A 22,363-nucleotide genomic window follows, 5' to 3' on the forward strand; every position below is an offset into this window, starting at 1 on the left:
TAGAATAAAAATTTTTAAAAAAGCTACACAAAAAACTTTTTAAAACACAGAGAGCAATATAGCTTTTTCAGAGAAATTTCTCTGCACAGGTCCGTAGGAAAGCTATGGGAAAGTGACCAAACAAAACCACAAGGAGTCCCCATAAGACAATTTTTCAGTATCTTTCATATTCATCACATTTTCGCTTGTAGACAATGCAAATTGCCTGTGCTTGAAAATGCAACAGACTTTATTTAAATTTACTTATTAAAAATCTCTATCAATGAAAAAGAAAATGAGAGACAATAACAAGCATTTTTAAAATTTGTAATCATCACTAAGATAACACTATATATAACCATTCTAATGATAAACTTTGTTTACTCTTCAGAACGCTGTATTTTTCAACATGCACCTTAAAACTAACACATACCCTGTGCTAAGTGAAGTCAGTCATACTAAATTTACATGACAAAGTATTTTCAAAATTTCATCTGGTACATAGCGTGCTAATCTCCTGGAAAACACATCTAGAAATCACAAATGTTGGTTTTTTTGTTTACTCAGAAGCAGACAAGAAAACAGTAGACAGAAAATTTTAACCAACATTATCAAGAACCCGTTTTAGTTTAAGCAGGTGACAGAAACTCCATAACAATTTTAATTCACTCTCGGAACATTCGTTGCATGTAAGTGGCATTCAAGAAAGATTGCTTGATGTCCAAACTGCAGTGGACAGCTAATTTCCGATGTCTGTCTTCATATCTCCTTACAGGAGAACAATTTGATTAACCCCCCGGGGTGAAACTGAATACCATCTTTTTCCAGTTGGAAAGGGAGACTAGCAAGCCAAAAAACTATACCTCCCCCTGAACATTTTGTATCTTCCATTCTTAAAAGTAACATCATGAAATAGTTTAAGTATCCAAGTATGCTAACAGGTAACTTATGACAACCACCTCTGCATAGCTGTGTCCCTGTGTATCCAAATATTGAGTCTCTTCCTTACTAGTTAAAAAAATTCTGTGAAATACAATTTAAGTGGCACAATAGCCTGTAAAATTTTAAAGACTTTTAGAATGCTCCGTTATTTTAAGACTGAGGTATCAGATGCATTTATAAATTCAATTTTGAAAATCAACTGGAAAGTGTCTCTTCAGAGGTTATGGTGATGATAGAAAAGAATGCCAGTACTAAAGAAGCTTCTGTGCAGAAAACCAAACAATCAAAATCTTTATTTTTTGACAAGTTGGTACTACAGAATCATACTACTACTGTCAATATTATTAAAGAGAGTTAATCCATGTCAAAAATTTAGTCCTAGTTTTAAAATGTTGTATTTGATCAAGGCATACCAATCAATATAAAGTATTAACAACCTTCGTATGATTCCCCAGTGAAAAAACACAGGTTTAGTAATTCAAATCCTGTTCATTTATTTAGAAAAACATGTATTTGCTTTCTCTGTCCTTAAAGGTTTGCATTCTGTACTACTCTCCTGAAATACTTTCACTTGTCAATAATGTTATCGATCCTTACATAGTAGCCTTACTCACGCCTTTCTCAGAAAGAACATAATGTGAAAAGAAAGCATTAAACTGGGATAATAAAATTCTCTTTATTGATTAAAAATATTTCCATTTTGCATACATTCTGGTTTTTACCTGTTTTACAAAGAATCTGAAATCATTATTTTAGGACCCTCTACTGTTTTTCTGACCAGACTTATGCATAGCATTTCAACAAAAACTTCAGAAGCTAAGTAAGACTGATAAAACCAGAATATTTCAACTGTTTCGCAGGATGAATTAACTTACTTTGGAGGATGTAGAGTCACATTCCTGACAAATCCATCCATAGCCAGTCTGTTTAGGAGACTTTTTCAAGGGAGGGTCTAGACAGCCAAAATGGTAGCAAAGCCTGCATTCATCACACCTGCAACAGAAAAAAAAAAAAAAAAGATATAAATGCTACTTCTTTGCTATTTAAGACTGCGCTGCTCTGCAACTCTCGGCACAAGATTTCCCGATCCATTATCATGATACAGAAAATCCATTTTCTATAAGAGGTATTTTCAAACACAATCACTTCAAGTAGGTTCTGCCTAATTTGCAATATTCTCATGCAGACACTCATACATCAACTTTGCCTTCATCTTATATAAAAGACATTATTTCAGACACTTGCAAATTAATGAAAAAAAGGTATAATTAGCTCAATTTTTTGGATACTTCAATGTCATTCATTGCCATTTATTTTCAGAAATTTGTTATTTTTTAGACAGTGACAATATTGATTTTTCATCGTTTTAAGACACTATTTTACACATCCACTTTTTCAAGGAAATCTCTGTGAAATGTTCGCTCACATATTCAACCACTTGCCTTTTTCTGTGAGCTGCTATCTCTGTGTATAATTTACAGCTAAAAATTTTATTTTTTACACAAGAACTATGTGGTTGATAAATAAATGCATAAAATATTTTCGATTCACACTGAATTTTCTGGAAAGGGGCATTAATTGAACAGGATTTCACTGTGATCTTTCACTTATAAAACTGCGCTATGTATGCACAACAATTTTATGTGGTTTTTTAATAAACCTTTCATTAGTGTTTTGTACGATGCATGGTCCACATAAAAAGCTCAAGACATATAGCATAGCTATTGTTCACCCATTCTTAATGTGCCAGCATTGAAGGTATGCTACAATGTAACAAGTGCTTCAAGAAAGGACTTTTAGATCCGTACAATAATATGCTCAAAACGGGAAAAAGATTTTCAAAGCAAATAATAGAGATTTTCATGTATCCTACTGAACTTCACTTTATTTGCATACCCCCCTGTATTCTTTTGTGTGAAAAAGAAAGCTTTTCCAAATCTACTTTGCAATATTCTCTTCATTAAATGCCCTTAAAGTCTTAGTCAAAGCCAATATAAATGATCCAAAAATAGGAAACAGAGTAAATGTTTAAAAATAAAATTTTCGAAGAAATCCCCTACACTTTCTCCGCTTCCCTGGACACTCCTTTTCTCCTCCACAAAACACGCAAAGACAAAAATCACCAAAAATTGCAATAATAGCCTGGCACAGACATCATCAGATGAAAGAGAGAGGGCTGTAATTTATCAACAGAACACAGAGCGCATCACAGAAAGAGGATTCCACGAAGAGAACACACTGCTGCAGTAACGGAAGAAAATGTTCATGTGACTTTTCTTCAGGGCTTAGTCTCCAAAGAAGAAGGAGTAACCATTTTCTGATTACCATTGTTTAACCTAAGTAAATACTTCTTTCCTTGCTGCCAAGGCTGTGCTTGCTAGGGAAGCCTTCTGCTTTTCGCAGGTGTATGTCAGACATGAGCAGTGGTAAGGGTATCGCATGTCTTGTCTTCTGCTAAGAAGAAATTAAAAGCAATAATCTACCTATCCACAGTATGCAACACCGGCCTGACATGGTTTTGGTATTTTTACAAAATAGCATATACCATATTACAATCTATATCCTTAGGACTCTTCAGTAATAACTCAATCCTATTCCAGGACAAAGAAAACACTTAAAAGAGGAAACCATTCTCAGTTTTTTAAAGACACAAGAGTTCTAATGTAGAAATATATTACGTACAAACAGGAATATAAGCAGTTTTATTTCTTGTGAAAATCATACTAAAATAATAAAAAGTTTGAGACTGGGAGATGAGATAGGTTACTATCCTACATCCCAACAGCATATGTGACCTTCAGCAGAAGATGAAGCCTCCTTTGTTCTCATCTGTAAAGGTATATATTTTTACTAACCTATTTCTTTATCTAGAATCTTATTCAGGTAAGTGCCTGCATTTAAGCAGTGCTTATCAGAACTCTCTTCTTGTAAACTGTTTGGCATCCTCCAAGTAACACAAAATAAGGCATCACGCTATTCCTGACTGATTCAGCATATTTTCAAAACTTAATTCTAAAGTCTACATCTCACTTCAAACAGTATTAATTTAATTTTTTTCTGAAGTGATTGTCTATAAACATAAGTGTTTATACATTCAAAAGAAAATGTTTCCCCTTTAAAATTATGCTTTCCCATCCATTCTTACATCTTTTCCATTTTTTATCTTGAATGTGGTATTTCCTGACTGCACCTTCAGCTGCGTTTCAAGGTACACTGAGGGAGTTAGCAAGGCTGGGTTGAAATAACCAGAACTTTGCAAAATTAAATACAGATCTGGAGGCGCTATTCTAAAGCTGAATGTTTTTACTATTTACTGTCATTAATTTTTATCACTTCAAAGCTGTTTAGTTTGGCAGAAGAAAAATTGCATTTTCCTAAAATGAGTTAAAAATACCTATATGAAAGTTTTCAGGTACTAATAGCTTCTATCTGCATCTGCACAGCTGAGAAGATGCAAATAACAAAAGCATATTTTCATGTATCAAAAAATAAAAAGTTGTGTGGTGATAAAATGAAACTATATCAAATATTTTTAAACATTTCCTTCTTTCTGTTTTTTATTGGAATACAAATTCCGTATTGTGGAACACAAATCCACTGATTCTGAAGTTCCCAGAGCACGATGTTGGGAAAAGGGATGAATATACGCTGTTCCTTGATGCCCTACCTATCTGGCAACTCCCTTGTCTGCTGAGACGGACTTGGGACAACATGTGAACCTTACACATACCACAGTACAGAAAACAAAGTTGGCATTCTTAATTCCCGGTTCTGAAAGAAAACCTTACACCTAGATTAAAATGGCACTAGTAAAATGAGATTAAGCCCTCAAGTGTACGCTATTACTTGTGTTCTTTTGTCTGGCAACATAAAATGATGGAAAATCCACTGTCAGATTCAGAAAATAGGACAGCAACACGAAATAAGGAGTACTTTCAACTTAATTAGAGAATGAAATTGCTGGGTCACAAAAGGTGTCATACCGACAGTCCCACAGCCTTTTAGTAAATGCACCCACAGATCAGTCACAATACAGACATTTACAGCGCAAAGGAGCCACGTTGCACTGTCATTGGCAAATATCATCCACTTCCACCCTGAAGACGGCTTAACATCAAGTTAAACTTGGGCTGGGGGGGAGGAGGGGGGGGAAGAAACCACTTCCTCCATTTTAAAGGTTCAGTTAAATTTTTTACCCTTGGGGATCCAAGGTCACATCTTTAAAACAGTCCAAAACTAGCAAATATTTTATCTTGCTATTATTTGTGGATAACTTTTTTTGTAGTTAAGCACATGATTTACAAACGCAATTAAGTGCACAGCCACCTTCAGTGGCCTGGCTAGCAGTTGTACCAAAAACTGTGAAAATAAAAACAGACCTCCACGCAAAGACAAGCTAACCTAACCTCCTAAATTACCTCTAACTGACAGGTAATTGCTTACTATCAATGTTTTAACAAGCCTGAAATTACTTTATGCATCAAAATTAGAAATCGCTGTATTCCTCATTCCAGCAATTAATGAGGATAGATATATGCCCACTATATAGCGAGAAAATGGGGTGTGAAGAAGAAAGGTGAATTCTGAAGGAGTTAGGTTAATAAATTAAAAAAAAACCAACATTTTTCACTTATAAAAGTATAGAATGCAGGTCAGCTACATCTTCACAGCAAGAAAGCTTGATTAGGCATTTCCATACCTGAAGTACGTCTGCTTTGTTCTTTAATAAAGTGATCTCCATCTGCTCATGCCCTTGGATTGTTTTTATTAGTTTTTTAGCAGTACAGCTGGCTGTGCTCAAGCCCTACATCACTCTGCATTTTCCTGTTCATAATTAACTAATTATGCTCTAATCAATACTGTAGATACTGATTTTACAATGTAAATGAGATAAATGAGATAATGGCTGGGGTCAATCTCATTTTATTTACAAAAGCCCAGCGCACACATCCAATTTCATTACACTGCATCTACCTGCACAGGAGGGAGTCTTATCAGTTGGCCTGCAGAAGTCTTCCTGCGAGCACTGGGGAAAAAGACCTCTGCTTTTACAGAGGAACAGCGAATGCAAAACGTGCCCATCACGGGCACATTTGTAAGTCACTGGTTAATATCATTGAAAACCACAAAGAGCTGATTCAGCCAGAGTGAAGAAACCAATTTTGCATTCACAAGACAGCATCACCCATCTATAGCTGTAAAAGTAATTACCTACATGTCCCTGAAACACAACATTAATAAGCTAATCTTTAAATACAACTTTCCAAATATGCTTCAGAGACTACAGAAAATCTCTCACTTATGTACACATCATTGCACATCGTCTGCAGTGTCGTGCCAAAAGGTACCATGTTGAACAAAGTACAAAATTGCAAAATACAGATACGACTCCCTATTCATCACAACAGCTTAGAAAGATTTACTTTAATGGAAAAGAGATATGAAACTTTGATACATATTGACAAACCAGCATCACCATTAAAATTAGAGAACTTGTCATATAAGCCTTCGTTTGGCAAACTTAGAATTAATTAGAACAAACTTCAGAAGTCATCTAATCCAGAATTTTTGAAGTCTCCGAGACTCTGCAGCAGGATGGGTGTGCATTCCCTCACCCGTTAGCGGGGGAATGCAAACAGGATGGCTGTTCCAGCACCTCTGTGGATTTAAGTATTGACCTGCGTCTTTCCTTGTTGGCTTGTTCTGGACCCCACTTCTGACTAAAGGCTCTTAATGCCGGAAGAACAGTTGTTCCTTCTCAGGCACCGGTCTCTCTCCCCTTTCACCCCTCAGTGTCCCAGTGCTGGGCCACTCTGAAACCGCGAACAGCTGGAGGCATGCTTGGGGGCTCGTTTTAAATTGCAGCACATTCTTGGGTTCAGCTGAACAACTTCAAACCAGCTATGACAGTTTAAGGCACTGTTTCTTCTTAGTGGCTCTAGGATAGATCCAATGGAAAAGGGCATGTAAGCGTTCCCAAAAAAACAGCATAAGCTGACATAGTTCAAGTGACTTCAAAACATAGAACCAAGATGACTGACCTCAGAGTGGAGCAGGTGAGGAGTGCTCCTGGGCATTGCAACAGACCACTGAAGTGATAAATTCTGAGCGATAGGAACGAATACTATACGGGTTAAAAGAGCAACTCTTACATGTAATATCAAAGGTGGCGCTTCCTTGTATCCTTATTTAAAGAATAAAATCAATTAAAGATCTCACAGCGGAATAATGGTATAAATCTATATTTACTGCATTGTTATTAATGCTGTCCAAAAAAGTACATTTATTCTACTTACTGAGGAAGGACCCAAAACAATAATACTTTTTCATTACAGAACATGTGGAAAACATTCTTCTTTTTAGCCTTCTCTTCTGACATTTCTTGAAACAAAGTGAAGATAAGTGAAGATAAGTCTTCATATCTTACCCCACCATTCTACACCAAGCCTCTTCAATTCAGCCCCATGGATTCGAATAGAAATTGCTTTCATTTCACTGTGTTATGTCATAGGCCAAGCATAGAACAAAGGTGATGCAGTCCTGCACTTAGACTCTAATTTAAAATATAAGGTCTAGATCCTTAACAACTCCTTTGTTTTTAGGCAGAATATTGTCAAAAGAGAAAAACATATTAAGTATAAAATGGAAAAAGTTGTTTTTCCTCTTCCAGATTTCTACATTTTTTCCCTTGCCCATAAGTGGCACAACAACTGAAAATGGATGGTCAAGTCTTCTTGGCAGTTTCTGTTCTACAGAACAGTTTTGAGAGACTATTAGCACTAGGATAATGTAAAAGCTTCTCACATAGGCCAGACAAGCTTTAGGTGACTTCATCATCAAGAGTGTGGCAGATTCCAGCACTACAATTCTTATGTGACTGCACATGCATACATTATTGAATATAGACCAGGATATAGCGCAACTATATAGCCTCTTCAAACACAAGGACTGGTTATCCTGAAAGGCTGTCTATCTCCAAAGATGCTCAAAATTCAACTGCATATAACTCTTAAGGAACTTGTCTTAATCTCAAAGCTAGATCTTACTTTGCAGTCAGTCCTGCTTTGAGTGGGTGGCTGGAACAAATGTCCTCCAGAGGCTCTTTCCAACATGGATCTTTCTGGATTCTAATGTTTTCATAGCTTTGATTTAAGCAAATGCAATACTCTTTCTGGCAAAATTAACGCTTATGGTATTACACAAAGTAATTAAAAGCCACATTCAAGTTTCTGTTATGCCAGGTACAATGCAAGTGTACAAAAGGAAGTCCCTGACTTCCATAGTTTATAACGTTAGAAGAGACAGCAGACTATTACTCTGTTCTGTTACGCCTGGAAGAGAGAGTGGCATGTCTATTGTTGAAAGGTAAGAGACTATATCAGACACAGGATGATTATTACATTCTGGGTTTTACATCTACCTACTACTGACAAAAACAGTGTACAGGCAAGATGGACACATGGCCTAACAGAGAAGGACGAGCTTTCTGATCTTCAGCTAACAGTAGTTTCATGATGAAGTACCTATATGGTTTTGGATGTGGGAAACCGTATAATCTCTAACTTACTCAAATTTCTGTCCAAAGTCAACAGCATTAATGAAATGACTTATTTTTTCTCTTTAGTGTACAATAATCCTGAGGGAAAACCTTCATTCGCTTACAGTATCTATGCTACACGTTTCAGCATCTGCTACATGAAGTAAGTTTTTAAAAAATCCTGTATTTAGCACTAGTTATAATACGTAACAGCATGAATTTCTACAGCTTTGACCTTTAGGAAGTTCTATTTTAATGCAAAAGCAGTAAACAAAACATTCTACCTATAAGTTCAAAAGGAAAAAAAATGTTTTATGTAGCTTCTACTCCCCACCCCCCAGATGCTTATCATCACATAACCTGAACATCGAACACTTCATTTTAACAGAACTGACAAATAGTGTCAATCAATTATACCACAATTAATCTGGCAGACATTTGCATAGCTAAATTATGCTAAACCCAAAAGTGATACTTCTCCTGCTTGATTTAATTCATGCTTTTTAACACTAACACAAACAAACAACCTCTGAATTCAAAAAACCTATCACTGATTATTTATGGGTAAGGAAGAATCTGAATCCGCTATTGTCATGTGACATTCCTATGTAATCCAGATTTTTTCTGAATGGTCCACAAATCATCAGTTTCATGAAACTTAGTTTGCCCGTACACAGTGAATTAAAGAATGCTACAAATAAACTTTATTTACTATACCTGCACGTGAACAGCATCCTTTCAGTAAGAAGTGTTCACTTCTCTCTTTCATAGTACTTCAAAACTATAAAACACATGGCTTTGATAAATTATTTCACAAAAATCATTAAGGGCCCACATATACATGGGGAATATACTGATGTGAACACTATGTCAAATGTGTTTCTTTCTGCTAATATTATACAGCTACTGGATAGAACTTATATTTACAGTATTTTTAAATTTAAATTAAGTATTTCTGTGAAGACAATGCCTCCTAGACACATAGTAAGATAATACTACACAAATTACAGCCCCCCAAAAAGTCCAAAATATTTTCTTTATTGGGAAAACCAGGAACTTCTGAAAGAACCAGGATAACCCCCTTGACAAACTGAAGAGTATAAAATTTCAGAAAGCTATTAGCAAACGCTGCATTAGTTTTTCCTGGAGTACATTCTAGTCGTAATACATGATTGCATCAATATTGCCATTCGCAGGTATTCAGACTAATAACTACACGGAATGGTGTATTTTGTTTGTGAACTACTAGAGAAGTCCATTATAGTTTTGAATATTGCCATCAAACTTCTTTCAAAAGGTGAAGTATCAAGTGTTAACATCTGACCTTCCAGAAAAAGAGAGAGGCAAGTGACACAATGATTCACACGAATGAGAGACTGAAAACTAAACTAATACCTAATGTCAAAGCAAGGTGCCAAGAAGGAACAAAACCCTACACAGAAGCTGTACTGGGAAACAAACATACAACACACAGCAGGAAATCACCTTCGGATATCAAGCATGCCCAGGGGAGAACCAACAATACTCAAACAGTTTTTAACACACATTAGTCTGTCCTTAAAATCTTCCAATAGCAGAGACTACTCAAGTCCCCTAACAAAGTTCTCTAGTGCAATTATTCTAATTGTTAGAAAAAAACTTTCTATTGCCTAACCCAAATCATCTTGCTACAATTTAACTCTTTTGTCTGAACAGATTTGAAGAAATTCTTTTTTCCCTTCTCTGCCGCGACTTATCTTTTCATCATCTTTGTATTAACTTAGGCCGTTTGAAGATAGATTCCCCAGTATCCTCTAAATTAAAGAAATCCAACTATTTTAAGCTTTTTTTTATTCACTTATGTCTCCTGTAGTCTTCTTATCATTCAATTCAGTTTGCTTTGGACTGTCTCTACATATTTCTTGCCAAAGTGGACAGAATATGGTAGCTGGGGCTTTTCCAAGGGTGACATACCTGTCTTCTGGATATTCAGGAGGAGTACTTTCACGTGCTAAATGTTAACACCTCTCTTTGTACATCTCAGGAATGATCAGTTTGATTCATGATCACTTTGATCCAGAGTCGCCCACACCTCCTTTTTTGAAGACGTATCTCCTAACTAGTTACTCTTTGTGTCATAATCATGCACTAAACAGCGATTTGCCTTTTCCTTTACTGCACTGCATGCTGCTTCTGGATGCTTTCTTAATATTTCATTGCTAATTCTAATGCTGTGGTCTCTCACATCATACTGGCATCAACTGCAAATGTAACCAAACACTTCATTGCAGCACTTAATAGACTAAAGTAAAAGTTAACAAAAATATAATAATACTGAACCCAGGACAGCCCTGAGTGGAACCCTGTGAGTGGCATATCATTCCAGTTTGGCAGTGAGTCCGTGGTAACTAGTCTACTTTTCTAATCAACTACATATTTTATTGCGGCTTAATTAACAGAATATTTCTCTAGCCTGCTTAGCAGAATGTCACAAGACAAAAATATTTTAGAAGTCTTACTCAAGCCAAGATGTGCTACATTTATCATTCTCTCCTACTCACAGTACCTAAACTGGGTTAGTTTAATAACTAATGATAAATCACAGTAAACATTACTTTTTTTTTTTCCCCCTAAACTCATCATGACATATGGGCAAACACCTTTTTTTCCCCGCGTTAGCACAGCATTTGGATATAACTTTTTACCTCCAGAATTCTGGACATGTTGTCACTAAACTTGGTCTTTTCTTCGTAAAATGGATGCATGGATTCTTAAAGATCAGATTCCTGCATTAACGTCTATTTTCTAGTGCAAATTTCTTTATTATTAAGGTGTCTTTGTGTGCCTTGCCAACACAGAACGGTAACATTTCTGATAGTTCGGACAAAAATCTTACTCTGGTATCATCCCACCCCCTCTTTGAAACAAAACGACGTGTTAGACATCAGGTTAATTTTATTTAATATAATATCCAAACATGAAATTCCCTGGTAAGATATGACTTGTAGATAAGTATACACAAATTTGTATATTTCTCCTATTACTTATTACAGCATTTAATCTGTTTCTTAAGTTTAAAAAATATTTTCAAATGCAAATGTGCCTTGATAGATGACAAAAACCACCATAACTCAAGAAATTCAAAGGTTATAGGTCATAAGTTACAAGTGTGGTTGCATATGAGCAGAGTTTTTCCAAGCAAGTTCAAGATGAAAATGATGAAGATGTCAACACACTGCTACTGTAGATTTAAGAACTGGATCAGTACCATTTGTAGATCAAAATACTATGTCTGCATCTACCAGGATATATATGGACGAAGACGAAGATCTCAGCTGTCACGCTGTGTGATCAGTTCTTCATTCCTTCCCAAACTTACATAACAATTTCATATTTGTACTGTGAGGAGATAAGCTTGTCCTGAACACTGCCAGAGAAGTAAGCCAAATAAAACAAATGTCTGCATATACTCAGATTTTTCTTTTTCTTAAAAATTTTTCAGAAAGCAATAAAGGTATTGGTCTATTCACTCAAGTATCTGAAGTCAGAAACAATTAGTTCATCCTAATAAGCATAAAATCAATTTTTCCATGTCAAATCTATTCTTTCAGAATAGTATGTCTCAAGTGTTTTACAGGTCTCATTATCACTGAACATTTTTTTTTTTTTTTAGGAAACAATCCTTTTTACAGTAAGGTTTATGTACAACACGGTGTTCTATATAGAAATGTTCTTATGGAACTGCATATGAGTAGAGCAGCAGGCGGATGGCAAACTGTTGCTTATTTCATTCGGTATCACCACAGAGGAACGCACAATATTTAAGTCCCACAAGCTTCTGTCACTCTTCAGTGAATCCAAGCATTGCATAACATCATTTGCCAAGGAAGCACAGGGGAAAAAGACATTACTTAATAGGACAATTCTGACAAGACATTTATCTGGGATTTTTTAACAATGGACATATGAAATGTTCCTGATTAGTGCAAAAAAAAAAAAAAAAGCAGGCAAATTAACTGCCTTGTCAGTCCAAATAACAGACCAATCAATTACATTCTATCCAAGCCTGACAATCAATCTCAACTTTTTGTCATAATAAGCTTATAGTAGAGACAAGGTAGCTGTTCTCCTTTACTTTAGGTACTCTATTGAGAGCTTTATCCACATTTAAAAATCATATTATAAAAGAGGTTTCCACGATTGCCTCCGAGGATGAGTTGTGGCAGAGTTGTGTCTCATGAAGGGTATCTACACAGTAAAGTGATAAGAAAAAAATATTAACATTGAAAGATCATAGCAGCTCCGCTCTGTCTTATGAAACATTTTAACATCACACTAAATTCAAGCAACGTGTATGCTCAGATCCAAATAGTTTAAGACACACCAAACTTCCAAGAGTCTCTAAGTATCAAAACATTAAACTGACTTAAATATAGCATCCTTTTAACTTTTTCTCAATACAGCTCAAAGAACAAAGGCAGTCCTCCTTAAGACAGACAAAGTAATTAAAAAAAAAAATTTAATCATAAAAGCAACAATTTAATACAAGTAGGCTTATTTGTGAAGCTAGCGTTTTCCTCATAATTGAAACCCACACAAATGCAGCTATGGGACTGACTACATGACAAGCACAGACAACATGGGTCTGCGTTACAACCTTAAAAAATGCTCGTTTCATAGAATAGCATACAAAAGAAAATAAGGCTTAGGACTTAGGAAGCATTAAGGAAGGGAGGGTTTCTTTCATAATGCAATTTACTAATTCGGTACGTACAAAGCTTTAGTCACTTCTGAAACAATGTCTTTGAGCTAGTAACTCAAAAGTCTTCACAGCTTTTTTTGTAATTGTAATTCCTGTCTTTTGACATTCTCATGACATATGTGCTTTCCAAGGATGCTTTTTTTTAAAAAATAAATACAATTTTAAAGTGCTGATTTTCTACACTTAAACTCTTTAAAGCTACTTGCAACACAGCAAATTAACACAACTGAGAGCACTGCGAGATTTTAAGTAGGAAAAAATCCATGTTGTCTTTAAGCTGTGCTGGAATATCAAATATACGTCAGTTTTCAAAGACAGACCTACATAAAGCCTCCACTGCATTTGTTTTGTTTCCTACTTTGAAATGTATTACAGTAGAATTGTAAAGAAAAAGGAGTTCTAAACTGCTGTCACATTTTTAGAAAATAAAAATATAACTATCTGATGAACAGGAGCCATAGTGTTGCCACATGTTCCAACAACAGTTCTTTACAAACTAATTTTACTTTTGAGTGTAAGAATTAGAGGAACAGCATGGAAGTAGTATATGCAAATCCATTTCAATTCTCACTGCATCTCGTACTCGGGACATGATTAGAATTTTAAATCAGGTATACTGAATTGCTACACTATAGCCCAATTCTGAATTTTTTAAGAAAACTGAAAAAAAGCTGAGCTGTAAAACAGAAATAATTTTAACCATCATTTTATTACAATCCCCTTCCCTTAGCGAGCGCAACCAGTTTTGTTCAGACCACATCAGAGTGGGTTAGGTTGGCATGGGTACACATCCAAGTGCAGAAACATGAAGGGTAGCGTCAGCAAACCATTCAAGATAAGCTCAAGGTCTTTGTGTCATCTCTATACTCTCAGCAACAGTATGAGTAGCTGCAACTGTACATCAGAGTCAGGTCATCAGCGTGTGATGGGCTTTACGCTATCTGGGCTAGCAAGGTTTAGATGTGAATACAGCGATACATACTTTTAATAAAACTTTCTATTTCTGTTTCTCAAAATGAGTGTTTACATATACAGACATATATATGTATGTATATGTACTCATATATATGTATATTTATAACTGTACTTATATATTTATATTTTAAAATATTTTATATTAAAATTGTATTTATGTAACCATATGCTTTCATATATGAAACAAATGTCACAGTTGAAATAAAATAAGTTAAATTTTAACAATAAGCTCACAAATCAAAGTAATAAAAGACAAACAAGGCTCACAAAGGAAACTTGTTACTAGAGAGCAAAGCCAAGATCCCAATTTTCTGTGGTACTTTAGGTAAGGCTGTAAGAACAAAGGCATCAAATAGGAAGTGTAAGTAGCCTATACCTGCACTAGTGATGCCTAGAACATTTCTTTGCATTGCATTTTCATTGACAGCAACGTATCAAGAAATCTGAAAGAATACTATACCATTTACTGATACATTAAAGGGAATCTACTTTTTAACTGGTTGGACAATTTTTCCATTTCTACTGTTTTTAAACTTGGACTTGACATCATTCATTTTACACGATTTAGGGTTATCTTCAACCCTCTCACCTCCAAAGTATGATTTAGTGAAGGAATCACTACTGACTCTGTTTAAGCAGAGTTAAAACCAGCAACAACCAACTTTGGTAAAAGACAAAGGAATATAAACAGATGCATACAACAGCTTTTTTTAAGCTTGTAACCCAGAAACTCAGCTGATAACTGACTAGTGATTTTGGAGAACTACTTACTAAAAATTTTTCCCGGGATGTCTCACATTGACTTGATTTCTCCTGTTCTATTCCCAGCTTTTGCTTTTCTCCCACCTTACATACCATCTCCCAACCCTCCCTCTTCCAAAGAGCTGCCCCCATTCCTATACATGCTTAACAACCTCCTGGCGCTTACTTAAATATGATGAAATGCACTACAGAGGTTTTACACCGAATTGAGGCACCTATACTCTAATTTCTACTGACTGCAGTACCCTGAGCTGCCTGCAGTATCTGAACTGCATTTTCAACCTGAGTTGGGAAAACGATTTACTGAACAAAAAAATCTGAAATAAGGACAATGAACAAAACTGAACAGCTTTCCCACCTTTCTCACCAGTTGATGGAAAAAACATCAGAGAGAAAAAGGCATCAGAGGTAACGTGGTAATAAATATTTTCAACAAGGAGGTTCTCAACTGCATTATTTGGTCCTGTAGAAGAAGAGTTCTGTGCCAGTTCTGCTTCACTCCAGGACAAAAAGAATTAAGAATACATTTTCTTTCAAGTTTTGGTACAACAGGAGAGAAACACATCAACTTCTCTCACTCTCTCCTTAACCACCATGGCTGTAATTTGCTTCCTCAGTTAAGGAAAATATTATGTAATGGGGTGCGGGGGGTGTCTACCAATATGTGCAAAATTCATTTTCTAAGGAATTCACAGCACAAGAAACCCCACATACCGTTTCAATACTTTCTATTGGAATTGCCAACGTCCCTCTTCATTTGTGTAACAGATACTGAAAAGTGAAAATTGCAGACAAATGTAATGCTTAGTAGTTTTGATCCTTGTTTATTTTTAGCCATTTCCATACGTGCTTTCATCAGTTTAAATACCTGTTGTGAGAACAATGGTTTTGGCTGTTAACTGGGCACAAGTAAAATAAATTTGTAACCACAGTGTAAGCTCAGTTTATCTTCAAGGGTCTGCTTCAGCATACCTGACCAATTCTGAAACATTAGGACTCTCCCACTAGGTAAGTCTGTTAAGGCTAAAGAGGTATTGGGAAAAACTTCAATAAGGTAAGATGGTAAGGAAAGAGAAAGAAATCTGAGCTATTTAATTATAGAGGAAGTGCTGACCAAGACCAGTTTTAGAAGTCAAGGAACAGTATCTGCTGTAAACACCAAACCATCTGAAGGTGGTACAAGTAATTTGCTTTTTTAAAATTCAGGCTGCTGAAGGTACACTCCTCAATTCCAGAAACTCATGTGTATCCACAACTCCATTAAGTTTTTGAGACTTACAGAGCTCTTTAGTTGGGGGGAAAAAAAAACCCAGACCCCCAAAACAATGATAAGCAATGTGTCTTCTAGAGACTGGTACAACTTCAATTCTTTTCAGTATTTATCATGTTATAAACATTAATAAATGCTTCCCGAATGGTTACAGATTTCTATTTGCTAATATACACACTGATGAGCCTGTAAAAAAGTTATCTGCAGGACAAAACATCACAGCATCTGAAGTACTACCACTGGAATAGAAAAGCTCTGCTTCGTTCTAATAACTGGCACACTGGAGCGTAACAGTGACATTTAGAGCTGGTCACTGCAGAAACGTGTTGACTGAGGTAGACAAAGACCAACAGTAGTCTTGATTTACAAAATTCTGTTCTTCAAGTGCTACTATGCCGACTTCAAAACAAGAACACATTTTCAAATGATTTCAAAGCCTAGAAGAAATGACATATCCTATACAAAAGATTAAATAAAATATTGGGATCCCACGTATGAAATGGTTTCATTCGGTAATAAAAGTGTCATTTTCCTTCATTCTGTACTGTCTTTGTGAATACAAGCTCCTGAGAACCCATGAAAAAAAATCAGTCAATACACTTAGTACGCTACATGAAACCCATCTTTCTCTTTTAAGAGACTGCATTTACAGACCTTGTCACAACAAGGTCCTTGATTTTATCGAAGCAATTTCAAAATACTTTAATCATTGGCAAAACTCAGTAACCTGACAAGAGAAATTTGGGCCAGGAAGATTTCAGTAACTTGAAAGGAAGGTTATTGACTGATGTAATTCCATTTGGACGTGGCTGAATCCAATTGATCTGCTTTTTGCCATGCATATCTTCCCTCTGCAGCTGTCTCTATCTGATTCAGTGTGCAAGTGCAAGGAGTGACTATCCCTTTCCACTTAAAGCAAAACTATTCCTTCCTGCTGCTATTATTTTGAATGAGCACACAAGGAGAGCATTTGCAAGTTTAATCTCTGTAGTCACTCTACGAAAAAAATATACCCAACTGAATGCCAACCCATGAATTCAACTGAATCTTGTGACTACTAGCATAATCATTACATAGGTAGAAAAGCAGGTCGTAGAACACAATTTTTTATTGTTATTATTATCACTATTAACCGAAATACTGAGTTGGGGCTTGTATAACACAAGGTCATTTGATAGGACAAACCAATTCTCAGTCCCAACTGCACAATATCATGTAGTCTACACTGTAGCAGATTGTACATATTTTCTGTTGAGTACTTAGATGCGTTCAAAAGAAAAAAAAACTTGCTTGGTATGCAATGAGCATAATAATTTATAATCATGGACATGGTATCTACGAAATCATGTATTCCCCCACAAGTGAATTTTAACAGAAAAGAGGTGTACCACTAGGAACTTCACAATTAAAGTTAAGTTTAAACAGCATAAATCTCAAAGAAAAAAAATTGTAGTACAGATGAGGAGTTAACAAAGCCTTGAGGGAAAAAGAGCGGGCCGCTGTCCATGGATCTTGTTCCTGTAGGTTGCTGCATTGCTGAAAATCCGCCACCTTCTTTATATTTCATCAGAATTAAGGGAACGCTAACACTGATGCGCACCTCAAACTCCGAGTGATTTACATGTATCAATGTATTCTGTAAAAAAGATATTTTCTCCAAAATTCAGTATAACTTCTTCAACTTGAGACATTTTGTCTCTCATTCACGAAATGACCTTTTTCTGATACTTGGATAACTGAATATTGATGAATAATATAATCATTATATGATAATGAAACTATAGCTGAATCGGGATGTGGCAATAGATGTTGCCAGCAATATGTAGCTGGCAAGTCAACTTTTTTGAGTACAAAACAGAATTTCATGAAAGATGTCTCAGTTTAATTAATGAATACTAATAACTGGAATATAAATTCTAAATGTTAGGCCTACCTGCTGCCTGAAAAAAGGTGTTGCTTCAAAAAGAAGCCTTTTGTGGAGGTTCAAAAAAGAAATGGAGCTTTCAGTTTTAATATAGAATAGAATTTTGTATTTTTAAAATATTTTAATACACGTAACTGCTTTTCACTCTCCTGTTTAAATGACAAGAATCATCTTCCTTAACATACTGTGATGCAGGCAGGGCATTAGTACAAATAAGCCAAAAGTCAGTAAGATAAAACACAACTAAAATTGACCCGAAACAGTGGAGCTCAGCAGCTTAGTGCACCATCTCCAATGTAATGCCTTTACCACATGCTTAGTTTTTCTCCGTTTGTATGCTTAGTTTTGCAAGCAAACAGATGGGGAAGTCTTATTAAATGCATATCTATCCTGGCAGCAAAGTTACATTATGCTCAATTATTTCACTCAACAAGATTGATGTAACATGGAAAAAATGTCAAAGCAACAAAAGGAAAAGGGAAAGGCAATATAAGCAAAGAAATTTAAAAACCCCGTTTTATCTACAGAAGTACAAATCAATTTAAGGACAGAATGTTTTATTTTTGAATTAAGTTAAAGTTGGTCTTTTAAATCAAAACTTTGTACTTCTTAAACAATTGAAATGTCATTTTCAAAATACTTCTGATCCCCTACAAAAGTATACAGACAATTTGAAAAATAAAACTTTGCCTTACGAGAAAGCCATTTGGTATTTCCTCACACAGACCAGGGTTTATTTCCCCCTTGCTTTTGTTTTTATTTCATGAAGGTGGAATGAAGTGAAACAAAAAATTAGGAAAACATTCTCACTGAAGGACTAAGTTGGCCTTAGTCTTAGGCTGTCTGTACACACAAAACATGCTTGACCAACTAAACATGACTAGCTGGCTTAAAGACAGAACTGAGCTTTCCGCTGACAACTTAACTAGCAATGAAAGTGGATGTAAAAATCAACTGCCAGTCCTTCAGTGCCTTCCCAACTTTCTGTATCACCGAAGATATGAGTGCTGCTGTAATTCAGTTTTTATGTCTAATCTACATACTTTAAAGTTTTAAGAGTTTTGCAGCATCTATAGCTGCAGGAACACTCAGGCTGCTCTGAAGCAGCGTGCGCCCCAGACATGCACGTAGAAACATTTGCACAGAGACACACAATGTGACCCTCAGCATCAACCACGCTGCCTGCCTGATCCCGAAGCAAGCTAAAATGGCTTTGGATTCTGTTGATAATAATAGTCAGAGAGTATCTTCCCAGCAAAATTATCTTGCGTGTGTAATTAAGACTTAATCTATCACTAAAATAAGTCAGCAGCATAAACTCAATAAAAATGTTTATATTTTATATATTACACAAATTCTTTTTAAGTACTGTCACTCACTGTACTGTAAGAACAGTGTACTCTTTCTTAATTAATATACTAAAATACCATTAGTCTTTCAGATAAAATCTGAAGTATTAGTATTATTTTGTTTTTTACAGAGAAGCAGATGAAGTAATTTTTGTGGGTTGGCTCTTTATCACTGGGGTGACATGACTTCTGAAAAGAAAATTTAAATTTCACTGAAATGTCTAAGTTTTAACACTCAACAGTCACCACCAGGGTCTAAAGGAGTTGCAAAGCCACTGAACTGCATGGCTTTCATGCTGCTGTTAATGAAAATGCAGGCCCAAGCCACTAAGTTAGCCATCAGTTACTGATGGTTTATTGACACCTGTAAAGCATTTAGAACCACTTCTGTGACTTCAGTATGTTAAAAATCTATGCATGACTTTCAGAACACCACAAAAGGAGCCAAAGTAGGAGTTCTGGTTTCCCGCTCAGCTGCTGCATCCAGCACGTCTCTCACAGTAAGTGTGAGCCGTCCCGCTGGAGGGAACAGGCTTCATTAACTATATTAGTCTGCTCAGTTTAAAACACAGATTCAGGGCTAACAGATGGGTATTTTTTCTTCCTTTTTAAAGCAATTTCTTCTTCAAGACATTAACAGGGTTTTTTCCTCCCTAAACTCCCACTTCTAGAAACCTTAAAACTATAGCAGTTCTACTGTGAGCCATTCAAGTCTCTACTGCATCACATGGAACCTCTTTAGCTGCTTTATATCATAGCCCAGGTAAAAATCTGTGATGCACTTACTGCTATGACTGGAAAATGCAGAATCAGTCAAGATCAGGTTTTATTTATAGTTTAGATTGAGAAGATTAACGGCGCTACTGAAACTTTATTGCCTATTGGAACATTGTGTCCAGAGCACAAAGGGAGGTGTAAGTACAGTCTCTTATCACTGTTGTGGTTTTAAAATTACAGAATAATTTACTACTTCACCACAAATGCTACAAAAAGCTGTATCATGACTTTGGAAGAGGAAACCTTGGCTTGTCAAAGGAACTGCTAGGTAGAATCCTGCAGGTGGCTGTCATGAAAAAGGAAGGTTATCAAGTGAGAGAGGGATGACTTTTAAAAGAAAAGTTACTCAGAGCTCAGAGAAACATTATCATCCCGTTGTACAGAAGATGAGAAAATCCAGCAGAGAGTCTGGTTGGTTAACCAAGAAGCTTCTTACTGAACTAAGTATGAAAAATTAGTGGTGGTAAAATTCAGAAGGCAAAACCCCAGACGGATTCAACGAGAAACAGAAAGGAGTTCTACAAGAATGTTAGCAGTGACAGGAAGTTCAGAGAAAATACGGTTTGGATTTGAACTGATAACACAGAAGGGGCTGATGTCCTTGACGCCTTTGTGCTCAATGCCTCAGTCAGCATGGCGAAAACTTGCTCTCAGATTTCCATGCCTACCAGTGTGACCTGGGAAAGAGAAGGACGGCCAACAGCTGGAAACCAACAAGCCAGGGTCTACTCCATTTGAAGATATTCCAATCCATGGAGATTATCCAATGGTTCTAAAAGGGATGCGTTCTGAAAGGGATGCTTGTTACCTCTGTCGGGCTCCTATGTAAGATCTAAGAAACATCATGACACCCCAGGCAAGCCTCTGACAACGGAAAAACGCCACGACAAGCCCATCTTAACGAGTCAAGACATGCCCATTAAAAAAAGGTAGTACGTCAGACCCAGGAAATCACAGGCTGCTCAGCTCAGCCCTGCTCCAGGGAAGATCAAGGAGCATGCCCTCTCGGGATCCATTTTCAAACACATGGAGGACAAGAAAGTAACCCAGAGCACTCAGCAAAGGTTTAAAAACGGTAGACAAGTTGGTCATGTTAGAAATGACCTTGATGAAATGACTGGCTATGTGAAAGAGGGAAGAGTAGTGGTGGTAACATACCAAAGCCTACTCAGCATAAAGCTTTTCAGTCTTGTACAGCATTTTGCTATCAAATTAAGGACAAGGCTGGATGAATGGGTTGAAAGCCAGCTGAACTAAAAGGGCAGCAGACAACAGCTTGAAATCTAGATGGTGTCCAATCATAGGCAAAGTATCACAGGAGGTGATTCTGGGCCTAACAGAGTTCACAAAAAAAAAAAAATCATCATAATGAGACAAAATTCACCCTCTGTAACTTTCAGAATGACACTAAGTTTGGAAGGGTGGCTGACATATTGAACACTAAAGCTCTCAAGCAAATTTTGGATTGTAAACTTGAGACTACACCAGCAGATAATCATGAAGTTCATGAAGAAGTAGAATAGAACTTTGCATGGAGGAGGGATAACTCCATGCATCAGCGCAGACTGAGAAACAGCCATCTGAGTGGCTCCCAGCCCTGCTAAAAGGACCTGGGGGTTAAAGTGAATGTCAAACTTGGCATGACTGAATGAAAGCAGGACCAGCTAATCAAGGGAGGTTATTGTTCCTCTCTGCTCAGAGCTAATGAACCTGGGCTTAAAATGTCATAACCCATTTTCAAGCCACCCAATTCAAGAGAGATGAGAAAAGAGAGTCCACTTAAGAGCTACCAAGATGGCAGGCGGCCAGCAGCACATAACCTACGCGGCGAGGCTGCGGGAGCTGGCCTTATTTATTCTGGGGAAGAGGACGCTACGGTGTGAGGTGAGGGGACCAAGCTGCAACCCACAACCACCTGAAGGGTAGTTACATGGACAGCGCAGCCAAACTCTTCTCACTCATGACTGATGACATCACATGGGCTCACAGCCACAACCTGCAGCGTGGGAGGCTCAGAGTGGACAGCAGATGCTTTTTTCATTACAAGTAGTGCAGCGAGCTCAGGGGGTACTCAGGACTCAACTGTATGGGAACAGTCAAGCAATAA

At 36.6% G+C, this 22,363-nt stretch overlaps 1 protein-coding gene across 1 annotated transcript in view; it reads right to left on the reverse strand.

Annotated features, from left to right (window-relative positions):
- Positions 1-1,796: 1,796 nt before the first annotated feature.
- PHF14 (PHD finger protein 14) overlaps positions 1,797-22,363 on the reverse strand; it is a gene marked incomplete at both ends in the record, with an annotated part of 110,866 nt that continues 90,299 nt past the window's right edge. Inside the window, one exon of the mRNA XM_010288976.1 lies at positions 1,797-1,914. Within this exon, the coding sequence (XP_010287278.1) occupies positions 1,797-1,914 (118 nt within the window). The remainder of the gene's footprint in view (positions 1,915-22,363) is intronic.

This window comes from Phaethon lepturus, unplaced genomic scaffold (assembly GCF_000687285.1).
Source record: "Phaethon lepturus isolate BGI_N335 unplaced genomic scaffold, ASM68728v1 scaffold7836, whole genome shotgun sequence".
NCBI lineage: Eukaryota > Metazoa > Chordata > Aves > Phaethontiformes > Phaethontidae > Phaethon > Phaethon lepturus.